We start from the raw sequence: 27,145 nt of genomic DNA, 5'->3' as shown, positions 1-27,145 counted from the left end.
GACTAATTTACCAGACTAGCGCTTCTGTGTATTCTCTTTGCTATTATTGAAGAGATTTGTGTTTTAACAAGTTTTATCCTTTACAGAACAGGAGAAAATTCCCTTTTAGGTAGTTTCTGAAGTGGAGGCTTAAATTCCAATCCTGCATTTATGGCATCCTGGCCTTACACTACAGAAAACTACAAGTTAGACAGTATGGTCGATCGATCAATTAAAGCACATGACTTGGAATAAAAAAAATCCTGGTTTATTGCCACTGAGTTGCTGTGTGATGTGGAATAAATCCCTTAACCTCTTTGAGCTTCAGTGTGCCCATCTGCAAAATGGGTACAAGAACCTACCTAGCTGGGGTATTGCACCACTTAGTTAGTTAGTGTTTGTAAAGTACTTGGAGATGCATGGCCAAAAGGCAATTGAGGGAGATATATCACAGCCTATACAAGATGAAATAGGAAGAGGAGAAGATGGGCTATAAGGGAGAAAGCCCTTGCCAATATACACATAGCTCTGAGTAGCAAAGCTAGTGAGAAAGTTTATGAAAGTCATGTTGAATGATGGACTGATGCTGAACTGATGCATTTGCAAGCTAACTTTAAAGACACTAAACTGATAATAAGGAGTATGGTCTTTGAACATGGGGGCAAGATGGTACCTGGATAACCCCTTTTCATCTGCACTAGAGCCAGCTACCCCCTTCCTTGGGTCATCAATGAGTTGCTTGCTCATCTTCATTAGGCAGTGGACAGGGTGGATGGTAGGACCATGTAATCCAGTCAATAAGGGTCAGGGGAGGCCCAAGAAAGGTGTGCCAAACAGGGCAGTGGGAATGGGGAAAGCTCCCAGCAGAAGCTGAGAGAATAAGTAACAGCCCATAATGTTTAAGAATGTACCTGCTCCGCTCTCTAGTAACAGCACACTAATCCCTCCGGGGGCATGCACATGCCTTGCGGTTTACCATAGCCCATCAGCCAGCACTGCAGGAGCATTTCTCCCTTGTTGTGGCAACATTTGTAGGGGATATGGGGTGATTCCTGGCAGCCATCAAGACCTTTATTGAACAGGGTGGAAAGACAAGTGCCCTTACCCAACAAGGACTGAAGACAGGATAGTAGACACTGAGTGCTCCCCGAGGACCATGGATTCAGCCCTCTGCCCATCTCAAAGATAGAAAGCATAAGTCCACTTGGAAATCCTGGCTTTAAAGGGCACATGCAGGAGTGGGCTGAAACATGCAGCCAATGAGCACGGAGCCCACAGGGCAAGTTCATGTAACCCACATGCCTCAAGCTCTGCAGGTTTGTTCATCTCCAGTTCAAATCCTGGCCTGAGGCAAAAGGGAAAAGTGAATGCCGTGGTGTTAGCCTGGGCATTAGTCCACAAAATGCTCAGGCGAATCCCCGGTCACAAGGCTAAACCTGCTGGGAGAGCAGGAGGTGCTGCAGGTGCCGCACAGGTAGTGTTACTGCAGGTCTGTATCTGGTGCAGTGGCAGGGCTGTGGAGGGCCCAGCACCAGGATAGGAAGACATGTTGCCGGTTAGGATGCAGGTTCCCTGCCAGGGCTTCATAGGGGAAAGCTTTGCAATGTCTGCCCGACCTACAGTGCTTTTAATCTACTGCACCAAAATTCACACATGTATTTGAATTTTTGACAGTCTTTTTCCTTCTTTCATTGTTCCCATAGAATTTTGCTTCCTGTTGGTCTGTGTGAAATCTCCAGGAGAAAGAAGGTCATTTTGTTCCTGCTGTGCTCAGGGCAGATCCACGTGAATCTAGGCTGCCATAATCAGATCAGAGAAAAGGCCATTTCATCTCCCTTTAAAGCTCATATCTCGGCGGCTAGAACAACAGAGAAAGTATCTCCCCAAAATGCTGTCCAGCTAACACTATTAGTTACACACTGCCATCGACAGCATCTCACGGCAAAACAACATATTTGTTACCAGCCTGCAAGTAAACTCACAGTTTACGTTGGCTCTATCTTGGTAATCATATCCAACTTTTGTGGATATGTAGCTGACAGACGCATAGAGACAGAATGACCTAAAGGGTTTCAGCTGTTTGTGAAATTTACCCTCTCCCTGCCGCCTCCTACACAAAACTGCAAAAGCCAACATCTGTTTTTAATCCACGTACGTCTCCCCATCCCTCCACTTTCCAGTGCCAAAAAAAAAAAAAAAATCAAATATTTAAATTTACCTTCAGTGTGACAGCTCGGTTATATTCAGTATGAAATGCACCATCCCTGTTGAATGAAGAGTGGGGAACAGTGTTAACTTTCAGGAATGTTGCTAGAAATCGTACAGCTGTTTATCCTGGCATCTTGTTAACCAGAATAAAATTATCCTACTCAAATCACAGAACTGTGTGAAATGTACAGCAAAGCAATTAAAAAAAAGAAGGGGGGAGCTTAAAGCAAACAGCTCTCTAGTGAATTATTTCTTCATCGAAGCCTTAATGAGAACATTTACTAGAGGTATGATCTTAGGAGATGCAGCTGCAATATTGCAACTCTTCTTCTGAGTAATAATACACAGCACTTTTCATCAATAGATCTCAAAGTGCTGAGCAAAGGATGTATGTATTATTTCAGAGGGTGCAACTGAGGCAGGAAGTGACTTGCCCAAGGCCACCCAGCAGGCCAGTGGCAGAGCCAGGAATAGAACCTAGGTCTTCCAGGTCCCAGTCCAGTGCTCTATCCACTAGGCCACACAGGCTCCCTCAGATTCACACCTCTATTCATATAGGACCTGATTCAGCAAAGCATGTAAGCATGTGATTACATCCCATCAAATTCAATACCTTAGTAAATTCACCTTTAATGGGACGTAAGCACATGCTGAGATGCATAGTTAAATAGGGGCCTGGACTGCTTTAAATGTCCAAGTGCACAGTGACAAGCTAATAAACCCCTGTACTAAAGTGCAGTATAATATAATACAGAACTAATAATGAAAGTCATTATACAGTAGCTTGAACAATTAGTAACAGCAAATCTCATCCCAGTCCTATACTTACTTATAATGCAATAATTCCACCCCTTTCTCCTTTGAATTAGGATCTGCTTTCATCTTCTTGCACACTTTTCGGCTTTCTGCATCACTGCAAAATACAGAGACAGGAAAATGTACGGTTAAAAAACGAAATCAAAATGTGTCCAACATTTAAAATAAAATGCATAGCTCTGGTTTCTCATCAACTTTGTTGTGATTACTCGTAGTTTAGGAACCTCATTCAATTAAGTCTCGAGCAACAGTGGTTTCTATCAAAGTTGCCAAGCATACTGGAGCCTTGCTGCAGCCAGCTCTGATTCTGACAGTTTGTACATGGGGCTGAATGGTGATAAAACGGGGACCAATAATTGCGGTTCCTGTCCAGATTCCTCTCTCTTAGAACTGAGTTTAGCTGCTACATGTTTTAGTGTGCAGGCAGGGCTTCAGTGCAGGTGACTAAGAGAGAGATTCTAAGTTCCACAAAGAATGTGTCCACAGCTTTATTGACGGGATTGGTGAGCAAACAGTGTTTCAGGAAGGGATTTGAATTAAAAACAACTTTTTGTATCGGGGTAGAAGGGAATTCCAGGCAAAAGGGGCGGGCAGCATGCAAGGAGCGAAGACAAGAGTGGGAAAAGGCTAGAGGCGGAGTCAAAGGGGCAAGAGGGGGCTTGGGAAGAAATAAGACAGATGTAGACGCTAATTCAGGAAAGCATCCCTGTTCAGGACAGCAATTCAGCATGTGCTCAAGTCCCGTTGAAGCACCTACTTAAGTGTTGTCCTGAATTCTGCACGAAGATCAGAGTGGAGTTGCATGGACCCTTAAAGGTTGACGTGAATGTGAAAGGCAAGAAGCCGCCAGTGAAGGAATTTTGCAGAGAGGCCAAAAATGGTCGGAGTGGCATGGGAAAAGGAGGATTCGCATCGGCAATGCTATTCTTTGCATAGACAAAGAGCGAGATTAAAAGGCTTTGAAACCTGTTCCTCAGCAGTCGGCAGCTGGTACTTTTTGCACTGATAAATCAATTTAGAAAATGAAAACGTTGAGCACCCATCAATGTTGCTGAAATTTACACTAATTAGAGCCACTAATTATGAAAGCCTAGACACATTGGGTATGTCTATACTGCAATAAAACACCCGCTGCTAGCCCATGTCAGCTGACTCGGGTTCACGGGGCTCCAGGTGCAGGGCTATAAAACCGCAGTGTAGCTGTCTGGGCTCAGACTGAAGCTCAGGCTCTGGGACCCTGCAAGTGGGAGGGTCCCAGAGCCTGGGCTCAGGCTCATCTCTGCTGCAAATTTATAGCCCTGCAGCCCAAGTCCTGCAAGCCCAAGTCAGCTGACAAGGGCCAGGTGTGGGTGTTTTGTTCCAGTGTGTACACACACACACAATGGCTGCCAGGAGCCTCAATAAACGCATTGCTACCGCTGGTGTTTGTGACTGAGACTGTCAGAAGAACTGTCTGTCTCTTTGCAAACGTGAGAAACGAACAATAAATTAACACTGTGTTGCAGATAAGAGCAAACCCTGTGTGCAGAGGTTTTCTGAACACACTTTACAGATGGCATTACGTTAAAGAAAATAGTACTGACACCTACAAAAACTAGACTGTTATTCTGTGAACCCAAATTAGCATTCTGAGGAAATAGCAATGCCTGTGACTATTCCCTCAATTTCTCGGTATCAAAATAGTTTGCAGTCTTGGGGGCTTTCTAAACTCAAATCTGTTCCTGGAGTCACAGATCACGGCCAGTAATAGATTTCCTTATTCTTCACCTTCAGATACCAAGAGACTGCATGCTTGCTTCTCCAATACAGATCTCACTATGGTCAGCAACATCTCTGTTACCTCCAGGCTGGACTACTGAGATTCATTCTCCATAGCACTGCAATGGGACAGGACTCTAAGGCTGCAGCCAGGAACAAACAGGGCTGCCCATCTCATGAGCAAGGTGAGCTAGTGATAGCATGGGACATCTGTGCTCCACTCTCTGCACATCAACTGAATGAAACTCAAAGTATTGTTTACCATCCGCAAGGCCTTAAATGGCCATAAGCCAAGCTACCAGAGACCTCCTCACCCTCTCTGGCCTATCATGCCACCTCCACTCATCCAAGATGCTTCAGTAAACTGCCCCATGGGCCTGGCTCAGGGAAGCCAATGACAGTGAATTCTCAGAGCCCTAGCATCCAAAACTCACTCTCGCCAGGACACTGTAGCTGAGACATAGAGGGTCCATCTGGAGTAGAACTTGTGCTACTGTTGTAACTGGAGTAACTGGTTGCCAATTAACACGAGCTAGCTAACGCCTTTGTAAATGCTACTCTCAGCACCCCACAAACGTTAGTTCCAGGACACATACAACTGTGGTTTACCCTACATCTCAGCTTCATCTTAGAACAAATTTTGTGGAGTGTCTAGTTTAGCGTGTACAAAGGTGCTGGCAACTCTATATAGCAAGTTACAGTAGGGCCACAAGCTCTAGTCTAGACAGACCTTTGGATCTGCAGATAGTGTTGCTGTATATTTGCTTTCTGTTGCTGGGAATGTTTATCTTGAACAGGACACTGGAATGGGAGTCAAGAGACGGATTCCATTCCCACCTCTGCCACTGATTCACTGTGGGGAAGTCACTTAGCTCCCAAAGCCTCATTCTTCCTATTTGTAAAATAGGGATAGTGAGACTTACCTTTGAAAAGTTCTTTAGCTTTACAGAGAAATGCTATACAGTATTGTTCTCCGATGGAAGGGATGGCTAGGTATTAAAATGGATGCCCTATGAATACTTGTAATGAACATAACCGAATGCAATTCCTACTAACTCCCCACTAACTTGGGCATCTATTAAACAATGGGAATACAAACAACAGGTGGTACCAGGTCAAAAACCAGCCTCTAAAGCATTGCTTACACTGGGGATTTGCCCCAATTGCAGCCACCTGTATAGATGCACAGGTGCAAACCCACTAGTATAGACAAGGAAAGCTATGATTTGCACTGGTGCATCTTACCCTGGTTTCCAGCACAGGTACACCAAGCCATGAAAGTTTCATCTATCTACACTAGGGTTTACATTGAACAAGCTACACCCATGGCTGGATCACAGCAAATCCCCAGCACAGATGAGGCTTAGATCTCCATCAATAATTTTTTCATGCATCATTGCAGATGTCATAGCTTCACAGGTTCCAAGGCCAAGATTTCAGCATGTCAAATGCACCATGCAGAGGCTTCATTAATGTTTCTTTGGAGGGGCAAAAAAAAACAACAAGTAACTGAGAAGGGAATGCTGAATCTAGTTATTTTTATCTTTGCTCCTTCTGCTTATCTCCACGCAAGCCAAAAAACAAAATAATCCGCAAGGTGTCTGTTGATAGCAACCTTCTCTGATACATTTGGAAACTGCCATTATTCTTAACAGTAAATACCAACAGAGCTTCAGCCTCTGCTCTGAGGAGATTTACCTCCTTTGGATTTCAGCCAACAGCCTTTCTCTAATGACAAGCGCTTCACCTCTCACATGGGAAAGGATAATTAGGTCTCCAGCTCTTGCGATTTAATTATACTGTTTGAAGAGGAAAGGAAGTTCGTTACAGGGCATGTTAAAAAAAAAAAAAAAATCACACACACACACACAACTCCCAAACTGACTGTCGAACTTATAAGACATTAGAGATAAGGATCCAGGCTCAGGAGAAGTGGTTACTGGAGACACCTCAGAAATGCTAGTTTAAGTAATGAGGTCAGGAACTCTGCCCACATTAATACTGCTCTAGTTCCTCATGCCACCCACTTCTGCATGAATGTTAACCCCAGCAGCTCAGTGCCACACCACCACTGACAAGGAAGAGGCCACAGCTTTATTTACAAATGATCCAGCTTTATCCCCTGCGTTTAGCCCAAACCAGAGGCCAGAATATCCCCCTCCTAAAGGAGTGGGCACACCAGGAAAGAGAAAGGGAAGCTGAACCAAAGTGGTCCCATCTCACCACCTCCCACCAATCTGGCTCTACAGAAGCCATTAAGTGATCTATAGTTTGCGGGAGGGAGAGGGTTGGTATGTCTTTCCTTTGATTGGCACGGTACTCAAGCAGCTGTATTATAAATGCATCATGTGGTTCTTGCTCTAGTGTAGGGAAGGTGATTGTAAGGCATATAGTCAGAAATCACATGCTGCCTAAAACACATTGCTAATCAGTTGCATTTAAAGTTCCCAAACGTCATAGTCACAAATAAGACGCTGACTGGCAACGGCTTTTCATTTCAGAGGGTGCATCTAAGAGTTGCTATTGCAAGTCTGTAAAAAGCAATAGAGGGTCCTGTGGCACCTTTAAGACTAACAGAAGTATTGGGAGCATAAGCTTTCGTGGGTAAGAACCTCACTTCTTCAGATGCATCTCTCCCTCCAATCTCACCCCAACTGTAGGGAGGTGTTTGTGTGTGTATCATTATTAATACTTCCTAGTCTGAGGTAGCGGCTGCCACAACTAGTGCTGCTTATAGTATGTCACATTTATATGGAGCCTCATATTCTGTAATGATCCCAGGCCCTTCTGTATCACTCTCCCGAGACAGATCTGAAATGGGAGGTTGGGGGGGGGGGGGGGTGGAAAATCACTTCTCAGAAGCTGTCAACCTGGCTGCAAGAGCTCTTCTTCTCCAAACAGCTGTGCTAAGCAGCCACTGGATGATAATGGCTTACATCCACTCAGACAGAAAGCACTTGCATCGCTCTCAACTCGGACAGGCACTCCGATACTGTGACAACGAGAGCCGCATAAGAATCTATGTCGAACAGAACAGGCAAAGACCCAGACAGCAGGACAGAGATAACATTTTAACCACAGGAAGCTTAAAATAAAGGACTCGTTCCTTTATCATAAATAACATTTGCCATAGTGTGATGCTGCATTTCTCATGGAAACTAGTTTACTAGAGAAGTGAGAACAACAGGTTTGCTTGTAACAGACAGAAATCAAGTAAGGGGCTGCGCAATGGTTAAAGGGTTTGATTTGATTGATTTTGGGGACAGGGAGGTTTGAACCAAAAAGGAAAAACTGCTTCATAGAAAGTAAATAGGAAATGGGATTAGCAGATCAACAAGAATCCAGGGACTCATGTGGATTTTGGGGCTCGCCCAAAAGACAGCAAAACTCCTCCATCAGAGACCCACAATGCATCATAGTTCTCTATTCTGAACATTCCCCTGAAACGTGACGCGAATGGAAGAGGCAGCAGCAATTTATATGCTGTAGAAAACCAGCACCACCAGTCTTCCAATAAAAATGATTCTGTCTACCCTCTAGTCAATTAGAAAGCCAAAGAACCTATACAAACAAAATGGGGAGGGGGACATTTTCCAAAACTGAAGCTCGGGAGATTATATCACTAACAGCAAAAGTATCTTTAATCAAAAAAAGCACCCCAAGATAAAGCTAATGCAGGTGCCTTCAGACACCAACAATCAAGAGCAGGAAAAGAACCATTATACACCACGATCTTCCAGCTCTGCAGAAAGCCACAACGTTACAATTAATGGTATTTTCCTTGGAGTTCCAAATTAATAAGGTAAGACAGCAACACACAAACCTGCATCAAAATAAAATAGAGAGATTTTAAAAACCAACCAAAGGCTGGGCAGAAAGCAAGTGTCACTTTCTTCTAAAAAAAAGCCCCGCTCATTGTAGATTCTACTAGACTCCAGCTAAACTGTTGGATCTTGGCCTAGGAGATTCCAAATTATGGTAACAATGCTGTAATCAATAGAAGGCGATAAGTATATGTTTGAATTCACATTAGAATTAAATATATTTGAAAATACTTCTAGGAAATATCATCCACATATAAACAGAAGCGGTTATATAACGTATTATCCTTTGGTTGCGTCTCTGCATATGTATTCGATGAACTGGGAGAGTTACCTAGAGAATGGTTAAAGTGGATTATTAAGCACTAAATGCAAGAAAACGGAGGTAGCGTTAATTCAATCTTAGCTAATAACATTAATGTTAACATTCCGCAGTTAATCAGCAATTCAGAAAATCAGAAAATAAACAGGAAGGTTGAATGCACGATCTGAACGCTAGCTCTTACGCGCATGCATTCCGATAGTCTTTAGTTAGAGGTGACCATAATTCTTCTGAACTAATATAATATACCAGGGCTTGAAGAGTTTTACATCTATTAACCCAAAGGCTAGGCCTACTCACCAGGCTGAAATCCACTGATGACAAGTCTGCTCCTTTCCCCAATCTAAAGGAATAGTATAATTATAAAATTGCTTATATTCTTACAGTGGAGCTATTCCCCATGCGTGAGAAATGTTTACACTGGGTGCTGTAGGGAGCAGAGGCGATACAGGGTATGTCTACACTGTAAATAAAACCGGTGTTCTTAAATTGTGTTAGCTAACTCAGGTTAAAATATCGGGGAAGACAAGCCAACTTAGTTTTTTAACTTGGTTAGCAGCAGCTCTACATGCTTTAACCCAAGGAGGTGCCACTCTTCTCCCTGAGTCGCTGACTTAAAGCTGCAGCATGATTTAGGAGGCAGTGTGATGTCAGAGAGACCATCTCCCAGTTGGTATTTAAAACTGAAGCCCTGACTCCTTGGAGCTAGTAGAATCCTATGGCACTTACCACAATAGTCAGACATGTCTCACCCTGGCTAAACTTTAATGTGGTTGATTACATCACATCAGGCCAGGTCTACATCAGAAACATAGCTCTGCTGGTCAGTGGTGTGATGAGGTGAGCTCCCTGGCTGACAGAGCTATTCTGGCAAAACCCTCCAATGTACACACAATTATGCGGGCAAAACTGTGTTTTTTAGTGTAGACCTGCCCTAAATCCCCTTAAGAGCTTCAAACAGATATTTGTATTCTTCACTTCCTCTCCTACCTGTCCTGTAATGTTTACTTGCTATCTTCTACTGCACAGTTACTATCTTTCACCCCAGACATGGCTACACTTAAGCAGGCACTGTATAAATGCAACAGCACTGCATTCCTTTCTTTCCTCTTCTCTCTCTTCATCAGCTCTAGGAAAAAAGTTCTGAAATTCACAACTTCATCAAAATTTCTCATCAAAATTTCAATCCCCACCCCCAAAATAAATAAATAAATGTGTGGAAAAAATTGCAATAAATAGATAAAATAAATTTGCATCTCATTTTTGACCAGCTCTTATTTCTACCTTCAGTCACAAAAATTGAGATGGATTTTAGACTCTTAAAAGTCCCTCTCCTCCATCCCAAGTAATTAAACCAACTGATTTACTACAGATCCTATAAAAACATTCTGTATTCAAAACATTAGGAAATGAGAAACTCAGAGAGAACTATTTCACCCAACAGCTAACAAATACGATAAGATATCGGAAGGGAAGGAGAGCAATATCTTACAAAGGCATTCATCAGCCACCTACACCCATTTCTGGAGGAGGTAGACGGGACTGAGGTATATGACATGGAAGCAGGAAGGTAGGATTAAGACCAACCCAAGAGCAAGGCATTTTAGGCCAGATTGCATTTCCCTAACGAACAAACAGTCTGGATGTGCTAAATCTGAGCACATGCTCTGTGACAGCAGATGGGACCCACACAAACAGCTTTGTTTCTGTTTGGGACCTACGTTAAAAAGCACCGTGTGTGTTTGATGAAGGATTAATTACTCAAAGCCAAAGCAATATGCACTTGCTTTGGTTTGGTTTTTAAAACCAATTTCCATAATTGGGAAAATGATACTACACCAAAAATGTTATCACAGAGCAGCAGACAAATTCCTGGGATTCCAGAAGAAGCTAGATCAGATGGGGATACCAAATTCAAATACCCAGTTATACAAATAGGGCAGGAGAACCACACATCCAAAATACCCCAGGCTACTCGTAAACGTCCTTCAGAGTGTGTTCCGCAGAATGCCAGCATTTAGCCACTGTATTTGTGTACTAAAAGGTGACCTGCAAACATTCTGACACAATTCCCATTTCTATCTCTCCATTTATCTTAGAGTTTCGTACTGCCACCCAACATGGTAGCATCAGAGCACCTTTCATGTACAACAGGGATAGCAAAGTTCATGGTGGACTTTATAGAGTCCTTGGCACCTGTCCGTTTTCAAAGTCACAGCACTGGTTGGGGTAAGGAGCTTGGCTCTTTTTTGTTTTTCCTTTTTTAAAGATTTTATTCGTTTTCTCTTTTCTTGTGGGTAGGAATTTGGGGCAGAAAGAGGCATCAGTGTTGTGGATATCATTTTAGAGCGTAAAGGTTCTCTAGAGACCCTTTGCCATGTCCTCCTGACCGCATCTCCCAAATAACCTAGTTCCAATCCTTAATCCCCCCACTCAATTCCAACTGATGTTCTCAACCACCCATCTGCCACATTCCACCCATCCCTTCCGCCTCCACTCAGATGCACTCTAGTTCTGCTCCATCCATTGCAAACTAATCTGAGAATGATTGGTAACCTTCAAAACCAGATCTCAGCGCTTTCCAAGCCGGGGTTAGGTTTTCCTTGTTTAGGCCAAAGCTACCTGAGTAATGAGTGACTGAACTTCAATCCAAGCAATATAACAACACTGGCATTCTACCACCACACCCCAACACAGAAATAAATTTCCATCATTTCACAGTTTATACTTGTCACTGTTAGACCATGCTAACATTTGCTACAAAGGGCCCAAAGAACTGTCCTATTACACTTGACACAGCTCTTTTGATTTACCCATTACACATATCACCAATTCGTGGCCCCAAACCTGCATCCTCTCAGTACATGGAACTCCAGGGCGCCCCATGGGAGCTGTGCACATGGAAGATCTGCAGTGACACTAGGTAGAGTAAGCCAATCAGATGCACACGGTGGGGAGCCTCACGCTGCACCACACACAGCTCTGAAATCACCCTATTTTACCACATATCCTATTTTACGGTCACAATAAGGGTTGAAAATAATTCTCTTTTCAAACAAATTAAGCTTTCTATTCCCCATTTCAGTTCCCCTACAAACTTACAGCCAGATCCATGCCCGCATTTGTGAAAGCTGAACTAGACTCTTACCAAAATATCAAGCCTTTTTTGATGATATGTATGCCCACCACATTAGCATCTGGACGCATTAAATGTACAGTAAGAAGTAATACTTATTTTAACTTTGTACTTTTGTCATTCAAAAAATCTCTAACACTGGATAAAAATTAACTATTTAAGCCTTACAACATCCATGGGAGATAGGTGTTAACCTATCCATTTGTCTGGTAAACCGAGGCACAGAGACTTAAGTTAATTGCCCAAAATTATAAACATAGTTAGTGGCAGAGCTGGGAATAGAACTCAGAAGTCCTGACTCCCAGTTCCTTGCTCTAGTTATTAGACTACACTACCTGAGCCTTAGGCCTGGTCTACACTGGGGGGAGGGGAATCGATCTAAGATACGCAACTTCAGCTACGAGAATAGTGTAGCTGAAGTCGACGCATCTTAGATCAACTTAGAATCACTTACTTCGCGTCCTCGCGGTGCTGGATCAACGGCCGCCACTCCCCCGTCGACTCTGCTTCCGCCTCTCGCCGTGGTGGAGTTCCGGAGTCAACAGCAGAGCAATCGGGGATTGATTTATAAATCGATCCCGGATAGATCCATCACTACCCGCCGATCCAGCGGGTAGTGTAGACGTACCCCTAGTTTGTATTTAGGGTGCCTCACTCTAAGCACTTATAACCCAAACTGGAGCAGTTCCTAAGAAACCTTATCTTGCCAACAGCTGTCCCCGTCCAGATACTATATGAAGGTTTACTGAACCCTCATACAGTTAGCTTTTAGTTTCTAACCCAGAACTGATGCACTAGATCTTGAAATACATAACGGGAGCATTCTGTTTAAACAGACAGCAGCAAAAAGCAGATGTCATGTGTAAGACTGCATCTCACCAGACATTATTAATTCAACATTCCGACATCTCGCACGCTGCAATTCATTCAACATCAAACGCCTCAGTGAGGGCTTCCTAATTAAAACATGGAAAGGCTGAAATAAAATGTAAGTATTTTTGTCACATCATTTGCGGGTCTTTTATTCCTAACTGAACTGCTTCGTGTTTCATTATGTACAGAGCCACCTACGGTACCTCAGATAGGAACCAAGAGTCCTCACTTTGATATTTTGATAAGTTCCACCAGTACAAGCACCCCCTTAGTAGGGGTCAGCTCCTTTCTGCCAGGGCTTAAGCCAATATGAATCGCTTCAAATCTAGCTGCTGACGAAAGGCCTTATGCTGCAAAGTGCTAAGAGGCCCCCCGACCCTATATACAATAGGGCCCTGCTCTAGCAAGGGACTGATGCACATGAATAAATCCCAGAGGCCTGGGAGAGGAAGGCGCTCAGCACGTTGCAGAACTGTGTCCAAAGCATCACAGAGAAGCCAGTCACATCTATTCTGGAGGAGCTCAGCTATCCTTGTAATAGCTGCTACCAACTAAGTGGCAGCTTTTCTCCATGCTAACTAGCTGGGCAAGCGACCAACTCTTCCCCCAGAGTCTAGGCAAGGCCAAGTCTTCCTGGCCTTCCAGAGGCTGCTCTATTTCTGTCAGCACTGGACTGGAGAGCTCAAGCCTAACCTCTTGCTTGACCCATGGAAACCCATGAATGGGGAAGGTGGTTTACATGTAAGTAGGCTATTTAGACAGAAAACTTCTGGTGGTAAGGCCTGCATCTTCCTCTGTATTTCACACAGCACTAGCTCAGCTAGTGCTCAACAACAGATTAAATAAATAAATTAATTAATGGAGATATCCTATTTCCTAGAACTGGAAGGGACCTTGAGTCCAGTCCCCTGCCTTCACTAGCAGGACCAAGTACTGATTTTGCCCCAGATCCCTAGGTGGCCCCTCAAGGTTTGAACTCACAACCCTGGGTCTAGCAGGCCAATGCTCAAACCACTGAGCTATCCCTCCCCCAGCTTTGTTGGGAGAGCAATATACTCTTGCTTTCTCCTGCAAAAAGGAGCAAAAACCACTGTGCCTTGAGAAAGCGGTGAACACGGCCAATAGAAGAGGTAGCGCTGTCCTCGCCACACGGGAGCCGAGCCGAAGGCAGCAACTACAACTCTGCATGAATGCCAGCCTTGCCAACGCACATATCTGAAAGCAAAGGGAGCTCGCTACAGCAGGGCATAGAGACTAAAGCCAAAATTCTCTGCTTCAGGGAGCGGAGAATACTGCTGCCAAACAAACCATTTCTCGTCAATATTTGTAAAACAAATTGAGCCTGCACTGTAAATATCCCTACATCTGTGCATTTGTCGTTTCGGTGCCGAGACCACAAATAAGCATCACAAAAAATTTGCAATGGGAGAGTATGTTGAGCAGCTCTGGCAGGGCTCAGTTGTTCAGCCCTCCTGGAAACAGGCCTTTGTGGTCAGCAACAGAAGGCACTACTCATAAAGGAAGCTTGTTTTAAGTGACAGCCTTTTGGAAGGAAAGCAGAGGGAGGAAGATATTAGAATTAAAGTCAATAGAACCTGTTGTAATACAAAGATCAAAACGTTGAGTTTCCTCCCCCCATCCCAACAGGGGAAATTAAGGGACAGATTCTGATCCCACTGAACTCAATAGCAATACTCCTATTGACTTCAAATGGGACCAGGATTGGGACCTAAATACTGAATATTTCTCCCTGATGTAATGCTAAAATTTACATGGAAGCTTATGATTATGTGCGTTACAGTAGCACCTAGAGATTCCAACCAAGATGGGAGCACACTATGCTAGGAGCTGTACCCACACACCCAGTAAGCAACAGTTCCTGACCCATAGTGACAATCTAAATCAGGAAAGGAACAGAAAGCGTGAGAGGAGAAACAAAGTCATAGAGAGGTGAAGAGACTTGCCCAATGTCTCACAGCAGGTCAGCAGCAAATCTGTGAAAAGAACCCAGGTCTCCTGACTTCTAGTCCAGTGTCCTATTTACTAGACCTCAGTGCCTGTCAAGTTTTAGTTGTCATTGACATTTTTTGGCAGGAGAGGGGACCTAAGAGATATGCCACATTTCCCCGCTACATTTTCTTCTTCACAATCCGTTTGCTGAGTTAGAGCGTCAGAGGTTGGAAACTGATACAGTTCCACTGATGTCAATGGAGCTACCCCAGTTTATGCCAGCTAACAATCTCAACCACTGTCGTCGTCTCCTGGAAGGAGGACATAACATTCATTTGGACTGGCCCAACAGAACAAGAACGTAGAAAAGGGGTGGCCAACCTGTGGCTCCGGAGCCACATGCGGCTCTTCAGAAGTTAATATGCGGCTCCTTGTAGAGGCACCGACTCTGGGGCTGGAGCTACAGGCACCAACTTTCCAATGTGCAGGGGGTGCTCACTGCTCAACCCCTGGCTCTGCCACAGGCCCTGCCCCCCACTCCAGCCCTTCCCACCCCCTCCCCCGCGCATGCTGTGCCCTCACTCCTCCCCTCTCCCCCCCAGAGCCTCCTGCATGCCACAAAACAGCTGATCAGGAGGTGCGGGGAGGGAGGGAGAGGCACTGACTGGCAGGGCTGCCGATGGGTGGGAGGTGCTGGGAGTGGGGTGGGGAGCTGATGACATTTTACTGTGGCTCTTTGGCAATATACATTGGCAAATTCTGGCTCCTTCTCAGGCTCAGGTTGGCCACCCCTGACGTAGAAGAAAGGCATAACATGACCCTTGTTAGATATGATTTGTTTAGAGGTGGCAGGGAGCAAAATAATGACGAATTAACTTTGGTTAACCAATAACTTTTATTGTGGGTCACTGATTTCTAACAAAAGACGAAGGGCCCGGACTCGAAAATACAATTTTAGAAAAATCCCTTTGAGTTTATAGATGACCTAAATCTGACCATGGTGCATCTACTTGTACTATAGCATATCAGCCTCTAGATAGGTAGCCAGCAATCTGTTCCCTTATAAGAACCGGAAGCGGACATTGTCAACAGCAGGCAGAAAAGCATAGCTTTCAAGATGTAGAGACAGAGACACACACCAAGATGTGTCTTTAAGGTGCCACCAGATTCCTTGTTGTTTTTGTAGATACAGACTAACACGGCTATCCCATGATACTTGACACCAAGATATGAAAACTAAAACCACAGGTACTGTGCTATTGTCAGCGTCATGAACAGAACCACAGCAGAGGCTTTCAGATCTTAAAACCAAACCAAACTGCACACCTGTTCCTTCCCCCTCAAATATACAAAAAAACCTAAGTTTCCCCAATGTTGCATTGAGAACTGCCATGAAACTACAAGCGAGAGAGCAAGTTTCTAAAATACATCTTCTAGTGAAATGCTATAACTGCAGGTCCCTTCCAAACCAAAGAGTTATACAAATCATGCAATGTTTGCATGCTCTACCACAGCTATGTTACCCTCAATATACGATGTAAGTGTTGCATAGGTTTGAGGCTGTCCCGCTGCACAGGGGTGAGTTGCACCCACTGTCCCGCTGTTCACAGCTGCATATTTAACATCCCCTGAGCCTGCTGCTCTGCTCCAGCGGAGAACAGCCTAAGCTCTAGGTTCCCAGCCATGGAGCACAGAGGATGAGCTGCCTGAGAGTACACTCCAATCTCTCGTCCAGCTCACAGAGTCTTCTGTGTTGCAATCTCTTCCATGAGGAGCCAAGGAGTAGGGTGACCAGATGTCCTGATTTTATAGGGACAGTCCCAATATTTGGGCCTTTTTCTTATATAGGCACCTATTACCTCCAACCCCAGTCCCAATTTTTCATACTTGCTATCTGGTCACCCTACCAAGGAGGGAGGAGAGGAGAGCTTTCATGCTGCATTCCCCTCTGAAGGGGGTGAGAGAGACACAGCAAAAGAAAGACCATGCTCCAGGGTTCCCAGCTCATGACAAAAGAACATGCTGGTAGAGAGGAATTGACAAGAGCTGTGGGGAAGAGACTATCCCAAGGACATCCCAAAGGAAGACCAGAAAGGTGTGTAAAACGTACACCCACTCCAATTACAGGGTTACCCTTCATGACAAAGTGCTTTCCATTATATGAGGTGATCGATTTACAGCCACTGAAGAGGTAAATTCGCAGTACCAAAATAAAAGACTGGAGAGGAAGGGGGAAAAGAAAACAGCGCATCACATACCCACAATCTATCCAGGCTATAGTACCTCGTCCTTTCACCTCTTGGGCCACATCGGACAGTAACCTGAGTGGACTTTCAGCAGCGGCAGCTGAAAACAACAGTAATAATAGCGTTAATCCAATCAGCAGATACAGCAATTGCAATCTTTTGCTCAAAGCAGAGAGAGAACATTTTTCCTAGAGTGCCATTTGTAAGAGGAATCAGTAAAGCTTGTGTAATTTGAAAGGAACGGTGATACCTTGAACATTTATACCTACAGCATGCACCACTGCCTACATTTCTGGGGGTACGTCACGCATTCTACCACAGACTTCAGGATCTTGGCCCACTTTCTTTCTCCCATCTCCTTCTCCCTACAGCTGTGCACTCAGTGGTTTGCCTTGGAAAGATAGTCTAGTGGTTAGAGCGTTAGCGAAAACTCTGGGAGACAGAGATTTGATTCTTTGCTCCACCAGAGACTTCTTATGCGACCTTTGGCAAGTCACTTAGCCACTCTGTTCCCCATCCTAACCCTAGTAGCACTTTGCTAACTCACAGGGATGTTGGGAGCATTAATACATTAAAGAGATGCTCAAATACTATGGTAAAGGGGGCTTTATCATTTTAACCCTAGAAGTGGCTGCATTTGAAAGAAATCAGCTGCTCCACTGTAAAACATAATTTTAATGGAACCATCAAAACCACGAGAACCCCATTGCTGGCTCCTCAGCTAACAAAAAAATAACAAACAGGCCTACCACATCCCACCAGTTTAGGCCCTGACCCCACCAGCTAATCCTCATGAACAGAACCACTCGCCTACACCAATCAACTAGCAAGACTAGAACTTTTGCCAATGGTAGGGTTCCACCTTTGACTCTTCACTAGGGCCATCTGTTACCAGCTAACTCAATTACTAAGGCCTTGAACTTTGCCTACACTAAGAGTTGAAGGTCATTTCAAAGAGGGTTCACTAACTTGATCTATAAAAACAAGCCAACCTGTTTCCTAGACAAATCAAGGCTCGAGAGTTCCCAGAGGGTAGTTTTAAACAGCAGCACTTCTGCCCCAAGGGCTCTCATAAGAGAGTTCTTTCTCTCTTCTTCAGTGTACATATGGGGATGCTAGCTGGGTTAACAAAGAGGCATACGCTGCAAAGAACATTCCTTTTCTGCTTACCAGCTGAATTTTTAAAAAGCATTCTTGTTCTCTGTAGGACATTTACAAAGCACCTGTTATCTTGGAATCTAAGTAATGGGAACCACCTTCTTTTTATACCAGCTCCATAATCCCCAGCATTGCTCCACGTCTCTGCAGCATAGGCTCAATGAAGCTATGCTGTCAGGGTCTCCTCCCACTGGAATTAGTGCTAAGGAAACTATCCTCATCCCCAAACACTGACCCTATGCGACTGGCATTTGCTCCAAACAGTACAGAATGCAACGATATACCTAGGCTTGGCCAAATGAGTTTTTATTTTTTTAATATAATTTCAAGGGATAATATCAATGTTTATTTTAAAGCATTTTTTCAAATATTTATGGCTTTACATTTCACAGTTGCACGAAATTATGGGAGAGAAGTCAACATTACATGTCAAAATATACAAAGAAAATATCCTTTAATCAAATTCTAATAAGTTCTCAAGCAGCATTTTTCTTCCTCTGCCTACCTGTAAATTTAAATGAGTACTGATGGAAATATTTTTTCATTTGTTTGCATGTGTACGGTGAAATCAATCTTAACAAGACATTTACCGATAAAAACCTAATCCTTTCAAGCCTAAATATACCCAATCACCAAACCCAGTGCCAAGAAGGCATTTCAAACTTGGAAATACTGGATGAGAACATGGAGGGAGTTCCCTCCACGGACAGCAACAATGGTTGTGGAAGTCATCTGTTAGCATGGAATAAGCACATACCTCAGGTGGGTGCATCCCTCATGATCAATGAATTTTCTGCACGTACCAGGAATATTAGGTAGCACTTGCTTGAGCCCCACGTGATATTTTAACCCTTCTCACCAGCAATGTGACTGTCAATTGGCCAGAATCTCAACACAAATGCATGGTGCATAGCTGGGATTAGAATCACGCCCGATGACTTTTTACAGGACAGCAGCTAAGCGAGAGATTTTTTAATTGTGTATAAGGATCACCACTCTAGAAAATGTTAATCCCCCAGACAGCTCTCAGTGCAATGCTTTACATTGTTAAATCCAACCAATTAAATTAAAAAAGAGAGAGCGAGAACATGACTTTTGAAGGATGCCCATAGGGCGACATTTATTTGACAAGTGTCTGTGCTGAAGTGCTGCGGTTGTACTACTAAAAATGAAAGCTACCACCACTAACAATGTTAAGCCTGGGGGGGAGGGCGGAGGACTTTTCAAAAGCTTAACAATACAGTTGCCTTACTTTTTAACAAATGTTCTTTTCAAATGGAAAAATGGTAGAAACCCGATTTATGATTTTCAGACATTCTTGGCCAAGTTTGAGCACTTTCCCATTATACCAAACATATAACTATTTTAACAGTATTTAAGTCACATGTTGCATACGTGCCAGTTTAACCATTTCAGAATAACCCTCCACCCTACCACACCTCGGAAATAAAGTTAATTCCCCCAAGCATCTGCACTTTAGAAAACAGGAGAATTCTAACAACAATAGTTATTTTGGGGAAAGAACATTGGAACACCATATTAAGGGTCCAAATTCTGCTTTCAGTTGCAGTAGTGTAAATTTGGAGTAACTCCACTGAAGTCAATGGGGTTGACTTGATTTACACCAGCGTAACAGAGAACAGAATTTGGGTCCATCTCACTAAGCACAGTTCAAAAGATATTAATATTAAAAAACAACATTTCCTGGCTGCTTCCCTTTCCCTACTGTACTTGCAGGGGCGGGAGGGCGAGAAGCAGCAGCATTAAAGAGACTTGTTTTGATCTCACTTCACAGTTAATCAGCAGTTCTCATGTGTGCTGGCCAAAGGAATATCAAATCCACGACAATAATAGCATTTTGCATTTCCCTAAGGATCTCAAAGCACTGTTTCTTTTACCTGGCACCATAAATATACCCAGTACTTTATGACACACAGAGCCAGACAGTACCGCTGTCCAGAAGAACCTGCAATCAATGTCTGATGACACAAACACACAGGGCAAGATTTCAGTTATGGATTGTGAGGGGACATCTCTGGTGAGAATATCAGCAGGGGAGACTTCACGGAAGACACTGGTTTTAACTAAGGCTAGGTCTACACTACCCACCTGAATTGGCGGGTAGAAATCGATCTCTCGGGGATCAAACTATCGTGTCTCGTCGGGACGCGACAATCGATCCCCGAATCGACGTTCTTACTCCACCAGCGGAGGTGGGAGTAAGCGCCGTCGACGGGGAGCCGCGGAGGTCGATTTTGCCACCATCCTCACAGCGGGGTAAGTTGGCTCCGATAGGTCGAATTCAGCTACACTATTTGCGTAGCTGAATTTGCGTATCTTAAATCGACCCCCCCGCCCTGTAGTGAAGACCTGCCCTAAGAGGCATGGGAGAGACAGAGCAGGTACACACCAAGAAGTGGAAGACCGTTCCAAGGTTGGGGAGCAGCACAAAGGAAAATACAAAGGCACAAACAGGAAAAGGAAGTAAAGCAGAAGGGTAAGGAGCAAGAGGAAATAAGATTAAAGAGGTACATAAGAGCAAGATTGAACAGCCTTAAAGGGGAAGATGGAGAGTTTGAATAAGATTGGTAGACGACAGTGAAAAGATCTTAGAGGGACAAGTGACATGGTATGAGATGAGGGAGATGGGGGAGCAACACAAGAGGCCCACTAGTATGGTAATTAAGACAAGAGGCAACCATAGAAAATCCAAAGGTGTTAGCAATACAAATGGCTGGATTTAGGTATTCTAAACGTTCATTCATTCTGCCTTACAATGCACCACCCTGAGGTTGGTACTTACAGATTATGGCGACAGGCACATTAGAAATACCTGTGCCTGATAGATAGGCTGTGACTCTGTCACAAAAGTCACGGATTCCGTGACTTTCCAGGACCTCCGTGACCTCTGCAGTGTTCAATGCGGCTGGCCCGAGGGCCGCTGCCCCCGGGCCAGCCGCACAGACCGCTGCTGGGCCGGTCTCGGGCCACAGCACCCTTCCCCCACCAACAGGAGTTTGGGTGCGGGAGGGGTCAAAGGGCTGAGGCACGGTGTTGGGCTTGGGGTATAAGAGGGGGTGAGGGCTCTGGGTGGTGCTTACCTCGGGGGGGCTCCCCAGAAGTGGCAACATGTCCATCCCTCGGCTCCTAGACGGAGGCATGGCCAGGCGGCTCTCTGTGCTGCCTCCATCTGCAGGCACTGCCCCACAGCTCCTATTGGCCATAGTTCCCAGCCAATGGGAGCTGTGAAGCAGACGCTTGGTGCGGGGGCAGCATGCGGAGTTCCCCTGGTCGCGCCTCTGAGTCCGCCTATGTAGGGGCTGCAGGGACATGCCGGCTGCTTCCGGGAGCCGTGCGGAGCCTGCCAGGGAGCCTGCCAGCCCCGTCAGTCCCCCCCCCCCGCCCCTTCCCCCAGCAGCAGCGGGGGTCTCAGACCATGCGCTGCTCCCCGCTGCCCCCAGAGCACCCATGCCACCTCTGGGCTGCCCCCTGCCCCAGAGCACCCAAGTTTCAGTCAGGTGTATAGACAAGTCATGGACAGGTAACAGGCCATGCATTTTTGTTTACTGCCCGTGACCTGTCCATGACTTTTACTAAAAATACCCGTGACTAAAACATAGCCTTCCTGATAGATATTATAGTGACCATTTTTGCCAGCTGGTAAACAAAGCCATAGAAGAATGAAGTGTCCTATCCAAGGTCACAGAGGGAGTAAGCAACAGAGCTGGAAACAGAACCCAGGAGTCCAGATTCCCAGGCCTTTGCTCTAACCACTAAACTACAACTGTGCATTACTGTTATTAAATATTGAGTACCAAGAGCTTGCTTATCACTGTACAGGAAAAGACGATGACACTGGCTAACATTTTAAAAAATCAGGGCTTAACATGGGGAGTCTGTATTTAGGCACCTAAATAAGAACCCAGGGGCTCACAATCTAGTTCATCAGGTACAAAGAACAACAGTCAAAAGCAAAAGGAGAACTCACCAGATTTGGAATAGAGCACTAATACGTTATTCCGTGTCCTGAGGAGCTTCTTGAAATCCTTGTGGTCGCTAATGTTTTCTATGAGTGGAGAGACCTTCACCGAAAACAGACATGCTGGCAGGACTGCCTAAGGATGCAGGAAGTTAGAAATGTAAGTGACAACTTCCCTGCTTGCATGAAAAACAAATGCAAAAAGGCACTTCCAAAACCAACCACTTTTCTGGCATTTCAAACTGTTCCAACCTCAGATAACTTAGTGCTTTAAGCCAAGTTTCACAATTTGATAAACAAAAAGCAACAACAACAAAAACCCCATTCAATCAAAACTGGAACTATGCAATGTTAAGCATTTCCACAAAGAAACTCCTAACTGGCAAGTATTGGATAAATATTTCCCAACACCAACAAGACAGTTATTTAAGAGGTGTGCAAGCATAACCATTAAAATGTGCTCCTCAAGTAACCTAAATTCTTATTTTATTTATCCACTGTAATAAATAATAATATAGCACTTATAAAGCATTCTTGCCCGTAGATCCCAAAATGCTTTTCAAAGGGGTCAAATATTGTCTCTCTTTTTTTTACAAATAGGCAAAGTGAGGTTAAGGGACTTGCCCAAGGTGAGAAAGTCAGTGATAGAGCCAAGAGTAGAATCCAAGGGTGAAATCATGCCCCTACTGTAATCAATGGCAAAAGTCTCACTGACTTCATGGGGGCCAAGATTTCACCCCACATCTCTCAACTCCCAGTCCCATACCTTAGAGAGCCTCCTGAATGGAGACTCAGGAGATTTGCTCACACACATCCTCTGTGACCCTGGGCCAGCCACTTCATCTCGCTGCCTGTCCGGGTAGGTCTACAGTGCAATTAAAAAACCCACGGCTGGCCCATGCCAGCTGACTCGGGCTCATGGGGCTTGGGCTAAGGGGCTGCTCAATAATGGCATAGACCAGCGGTGGCCAACCTGTGGCTCTGGAGTAGGGTGACCAGATGTCTCGATTTTATAGGGACAGTCCCGATATTTGGGGCTTTGTCTTATATAGGCTCCTATTACCCCCCACTCCCTGTCCCGATTTTTCACACTTGCTGTCTGGTCACCCTAGCTGGAGCCACATGCGGCTCTTCAGAAGTTAATATGTGGCTCCTTGTAGATGCACCAACTCCAGGGATGGATGCCATAGGCGCCAACTTTCCCCGGCGCCGGTGGATGCTCGTGACCCCTCCCACCCCGACTCCACCCTTTCCCCGCCCCTGCCCCAACCCTTTCCCCAAAGTCCCCGCTCCAACTCCGCCCCCTCCCTGCCCCTATTGGACCCCTTCCCCAAATACCCACCCCGGCCCCACCTCTTCCCCGATCGCGGTGCGTTCCTCCTCCTCCCCATTCCCTCCCAGCGCTTGCTGCGCGAATCAGCTGTTTCGCGGCGCAAGCGCTGGGAGCCAGGGGGAAAAAGCAGGCACGCGGTGAGCCATGGGGAGGAGGCGGAGGCAGACTGGAGGCGAGCTGGGGTGGGGGTAGGGGGCGGGGAGCTGCCAGTGGGTGCTAAGCACCCACCAATTTTTCCCCATGAGTGCTCCAGCCCCAGAGCACCCATGGAGTTGGAACTTATGGCTGGAGCTACAGGCTCCACAACTTTCCAATGTGCCGGGGGGGGGGGGGGGGAGGGGCTCAACCCCTAGCTCTGCCACAGGCCCTGCCCCCACTACACCCCTTCCCGGCCCCTCCCCTGAGCCTGCAGTGCCCTCACTCCTCCTCCTTTCCCCCCAGAGCCTCCTGAACCCCACGAAACAACTGATCAGGAGGTGTATGGGGGGGGGGGGAGGTGCTGATCGGCAGGGCTGCCGGTGCGTGGGAGGCGCTGGGAGCGGGGGGGGTGGGGGCTGCTGACGTGTTACTGTGGCTCTTTGGCAAAGTACATTGGTAAATTCTGGCTCCTTCTCAGGTTCAGGTTGGCCACCCCTGGCGTAGACTTTCAGGCTGAGGATGGAGCTGGGAGGGTCCCAGAGCTTGGGCTGCAGCCAGAGCCTGAAAGTCTACACCGCAATTAAGCAGCCCCTTACCTCAAGCCCGAGTCAGTTGGCATGGGCCAGCCACAGGTTTTTAATGGCAGTGTAGACGTACCCTCAGCTCCCCCATCAATACAATGGGGATAATATTTTTGTCACACCTTTTGACTTATTAGCCTCTTAGCCTATGTATGCACAACAGGGCCATCGCCTTAGTTGGGGCCTCTACTACTCGTTTGCATTACTGTAGCCTCCAGTAATAATCATCCTAACTACTGGACCATTTCTGCACTCTAATGCATTCATACTAATCAAAAGATTATAGGAAGCCTCACTGGAAAAAATCTCTAGTTTACTTTCACCTTACAGGAAAACCTTAATACTCAATTGCTTAGCTAAAAGCTTTAGTTTATTTGCCTAAGACAAATAAGAGGTTCAGCATTTCCCTAATTACAGTACTAATAGTTAAGTGTCTCATTCCAAGAGAGCTGTAAAACACGCATCCAGACCAGAGTGCATATGAAAAAGGAAGAGACAGTGCTTTTTGCATCCTATCTGCTACAGACCTGTGTTCAAAAGCAAGACACTAAGCCAATCCAAGTCAGAGCTCTCTGCTCCAGGCACTAAATTTGCAATGAAATGCAAAATTATTTACAAGCAACAGCTTGTCATCAAGGCCGAAAAACAAAACCCAAAATCCAGAAAAGCAATGTTATTTGGTGACAGACATTTCCAAAGAAAAGATATTTCAAATTCCTGATTGGACAGAGTATTTTCAGGAACCTTTTCAATTGTCAGGTTAGATAGAAATTGCTGTAGCCGTGGGAATGAAATCCTGTAATACATTGTTTGGGACCCTATAGTTACAGAAAACTATACTGACACTTACTCTATAGTTGTAAAAAGTCATGTACACCTATAAATGAACGAGTTACCCCACTCCACATGTAACCTCTCAACAGTGTGAGATTCTTACGGTACGTCTATACTTACCTCCGGGTTCGGCAGTAAGCAATCGATCTTCTGGGATAGATTTATCGTGTCTTGTCTAGACACAATAAATCGATCCCAGAAGTGCTCGCCATCAACGCCGGTACTCCTGCTCCGTGAAAGGAGTACGCGGAGTCAACGGGGGAGCCTGCCTGCCACGTGTGGACCCGCGGTAAGTACCCTGTAGTTCGAACTAAGGTACTTCGACTTCAGCTACGTTATTCACATAGCTGAAGTTGCGTCTCTTAGTTCGAACTGGGGGGTTAGTGTGGACCAGCCCTAAGTCTCACTCTAGTGGTTAGCCGACATATAGAGATTTGTAAGTCCACTCCCACCTCCAAAATAAAACAGGCTTGCTCCTTTAGCTCAAGCAGTAGAGGCTCTTCGAGAGGTCCACAGTTCAATCCCTGGAGTCAGCGGTGTTGATACAAGTATACTGCTTGAGCTAAACGAATACACGTTCTAGCTACTAGAGGGGACAGATAGCTGCACTGTGTTAATGGGGTTACACATACTGAAATTCAGCTTCATGCAATTCCACAGAAGTCATAAATGGGATGAATTTAACACATGGACTGAAAAGGGTCTGTTCACAATCTGGATAATTATTTTTCTTTGGGGGTAGGGGGGGAAGAGGATGATTGAAGTTCTCACAACTTTATACCAGAACTAGTAAGAGGTTTTTCAAAAATCTGCTCAGGTTAGGGATTGCCAAATTTGTCTAGCGTGCAAGAAAGAGAGGCTGAAACTATGCACTTTTTATTTGTCTAGGAAACCAAAAATCAATAAGACTACACTATGGAATCACTGTCTGAGAAAATCTGAGTTTAAAACTCAAAGCCATTTCCAAAATGTCACTAACACCAGGCTGCATCATAAACTGGTAAACTTTATTTAAAAGCACTTGTATAGATTTACTGATAGTTTGGAAGCGAACTTATTATGTCTTTTCCAGACGGAGAAGCTGTACAGCCAATTTCAGTGAATTTCTATGGCAGAGTTATACACCCATTGAAAACGTGGATTCAGGAAACAATGACTTCAACGACAGCCGTGTACGTGTTGTCACCAACACAGAATTTGTTGTGCTGGTGTAATTGCAGTCCCCTTAAAGGGGAAGCCCCTTGCACTGCACATATCCATTGCTACCTAGCACAATTTGCTCTGCAGCTATCAATGTGCGTTATTCATTCGTTCTTCTACCACACCAATCATTGTGATACCCAAGTGCCTGTCCATTTTAGATCATAAATCCACTGGGGCAGGTGCCAGGTACTGCAGCATGCCAAGTACACTGATCGCCCCCACCAAATAAATCATTGTCATCTTCTCAGAATTAAGATAAATGTTGAAGCCACAAGAAACCAAGGTTCGGTCTGAAAGTATTGAGTTATACATTAATATAGCAATTGCATATCAGTCTAAGTATAGGCACCAACTTTCCCCGGCGCCGGTGGGTGCTCACGCCCCCCCACCGCTGGCCCGGCCCCGACTCCACCCTTTCCCTGCCCCTGCCCCGCCCCCATACCAACCCCTTCCCCAAAGTCCCTGCCCCAACTCCACCCCCTCCCTGCCCCTATTGGACCCCTTCCCCAAATCCCCACACGCCGCGTACCCCCTCCTCTCCCCTCCCTCCCAGCCGTGGGAAACAGCTGTTTTGCAGCACAAGTGCTGGGAGCTAGGGGGAAAAAGCAGGCATGCGGTGCGCTCAGGGGAGGAGGTGGAGATGAGCTGGGCGGCGGGGACGGGGAGCTGCCGGTGGGTGCTGAGCACCCGATTTTTCCCCGTGAGCACCCACAGAGTCGGTGCCTATGAGTCTAAGGCTATGCATCAATATTGGTAGGTTACAGCTGGTGTTTGCAAGCTCATCGCCTTGTCATAAGAGTTTGAGGGACA

General features: G+C 45.4%; 1 protein-coding gene across 2 annotated transcripts in view; it reads right to left on the bottom strand.

Annotated features, from left to right (window-relative positions):
* The window catches only part of PDIA5 (protein disulfide isomerase family A member 5), a 121,167-nt gene that overhangs the window by 81,709 nt on the left and 12,313 nt on the right, over positions 1-27,145 (bottom strand). For both annotated transcript variants that reach the window (XR_006172785.2, XM_005279807.4), the window contains exons 2-5: positions 22,256-22,382; positions 17,122-17,209; positions 3,017-3,100; positions 2,198-2,243 (exon numbers count right to left, since the gene is read on the bottom strand). Coding sequence is in view for 1 of the 2 variants with exons in the window: in XM_005279807.4 (XP_005279864.1) it covers positions 2,198-2,243; positions 3,017-3,100; positions 17,122-17,209; positions 22,256-22,382 (345 nt within the window). In the remaining variant the exon portion in view is untranslated. The remainder of the gene's footprint in view (positions 1-2,197; positions 2,244-3,016; positions 3,101-17,121; positions 17,210-22,255; positions 22,383-27,145) is intronic.

Source organism: Chrysemys picta, chromosome 11, assembly GCF_011386835.1.
Source record: "Chrysemys picta bellii isolate R12L10 chromosome 11, ASM1138683v2, whole genome shotgun sequence".
NCBI classification, from domain to species: domain Eukaryota; kingdom Metazoa; phylum Chordata; order Testudines; family Emydidae; genus Chrysemys; species Chrysemys picta.
This window is presented reverse-complemented; position numbering and strand designations above follow the sequence as displayed.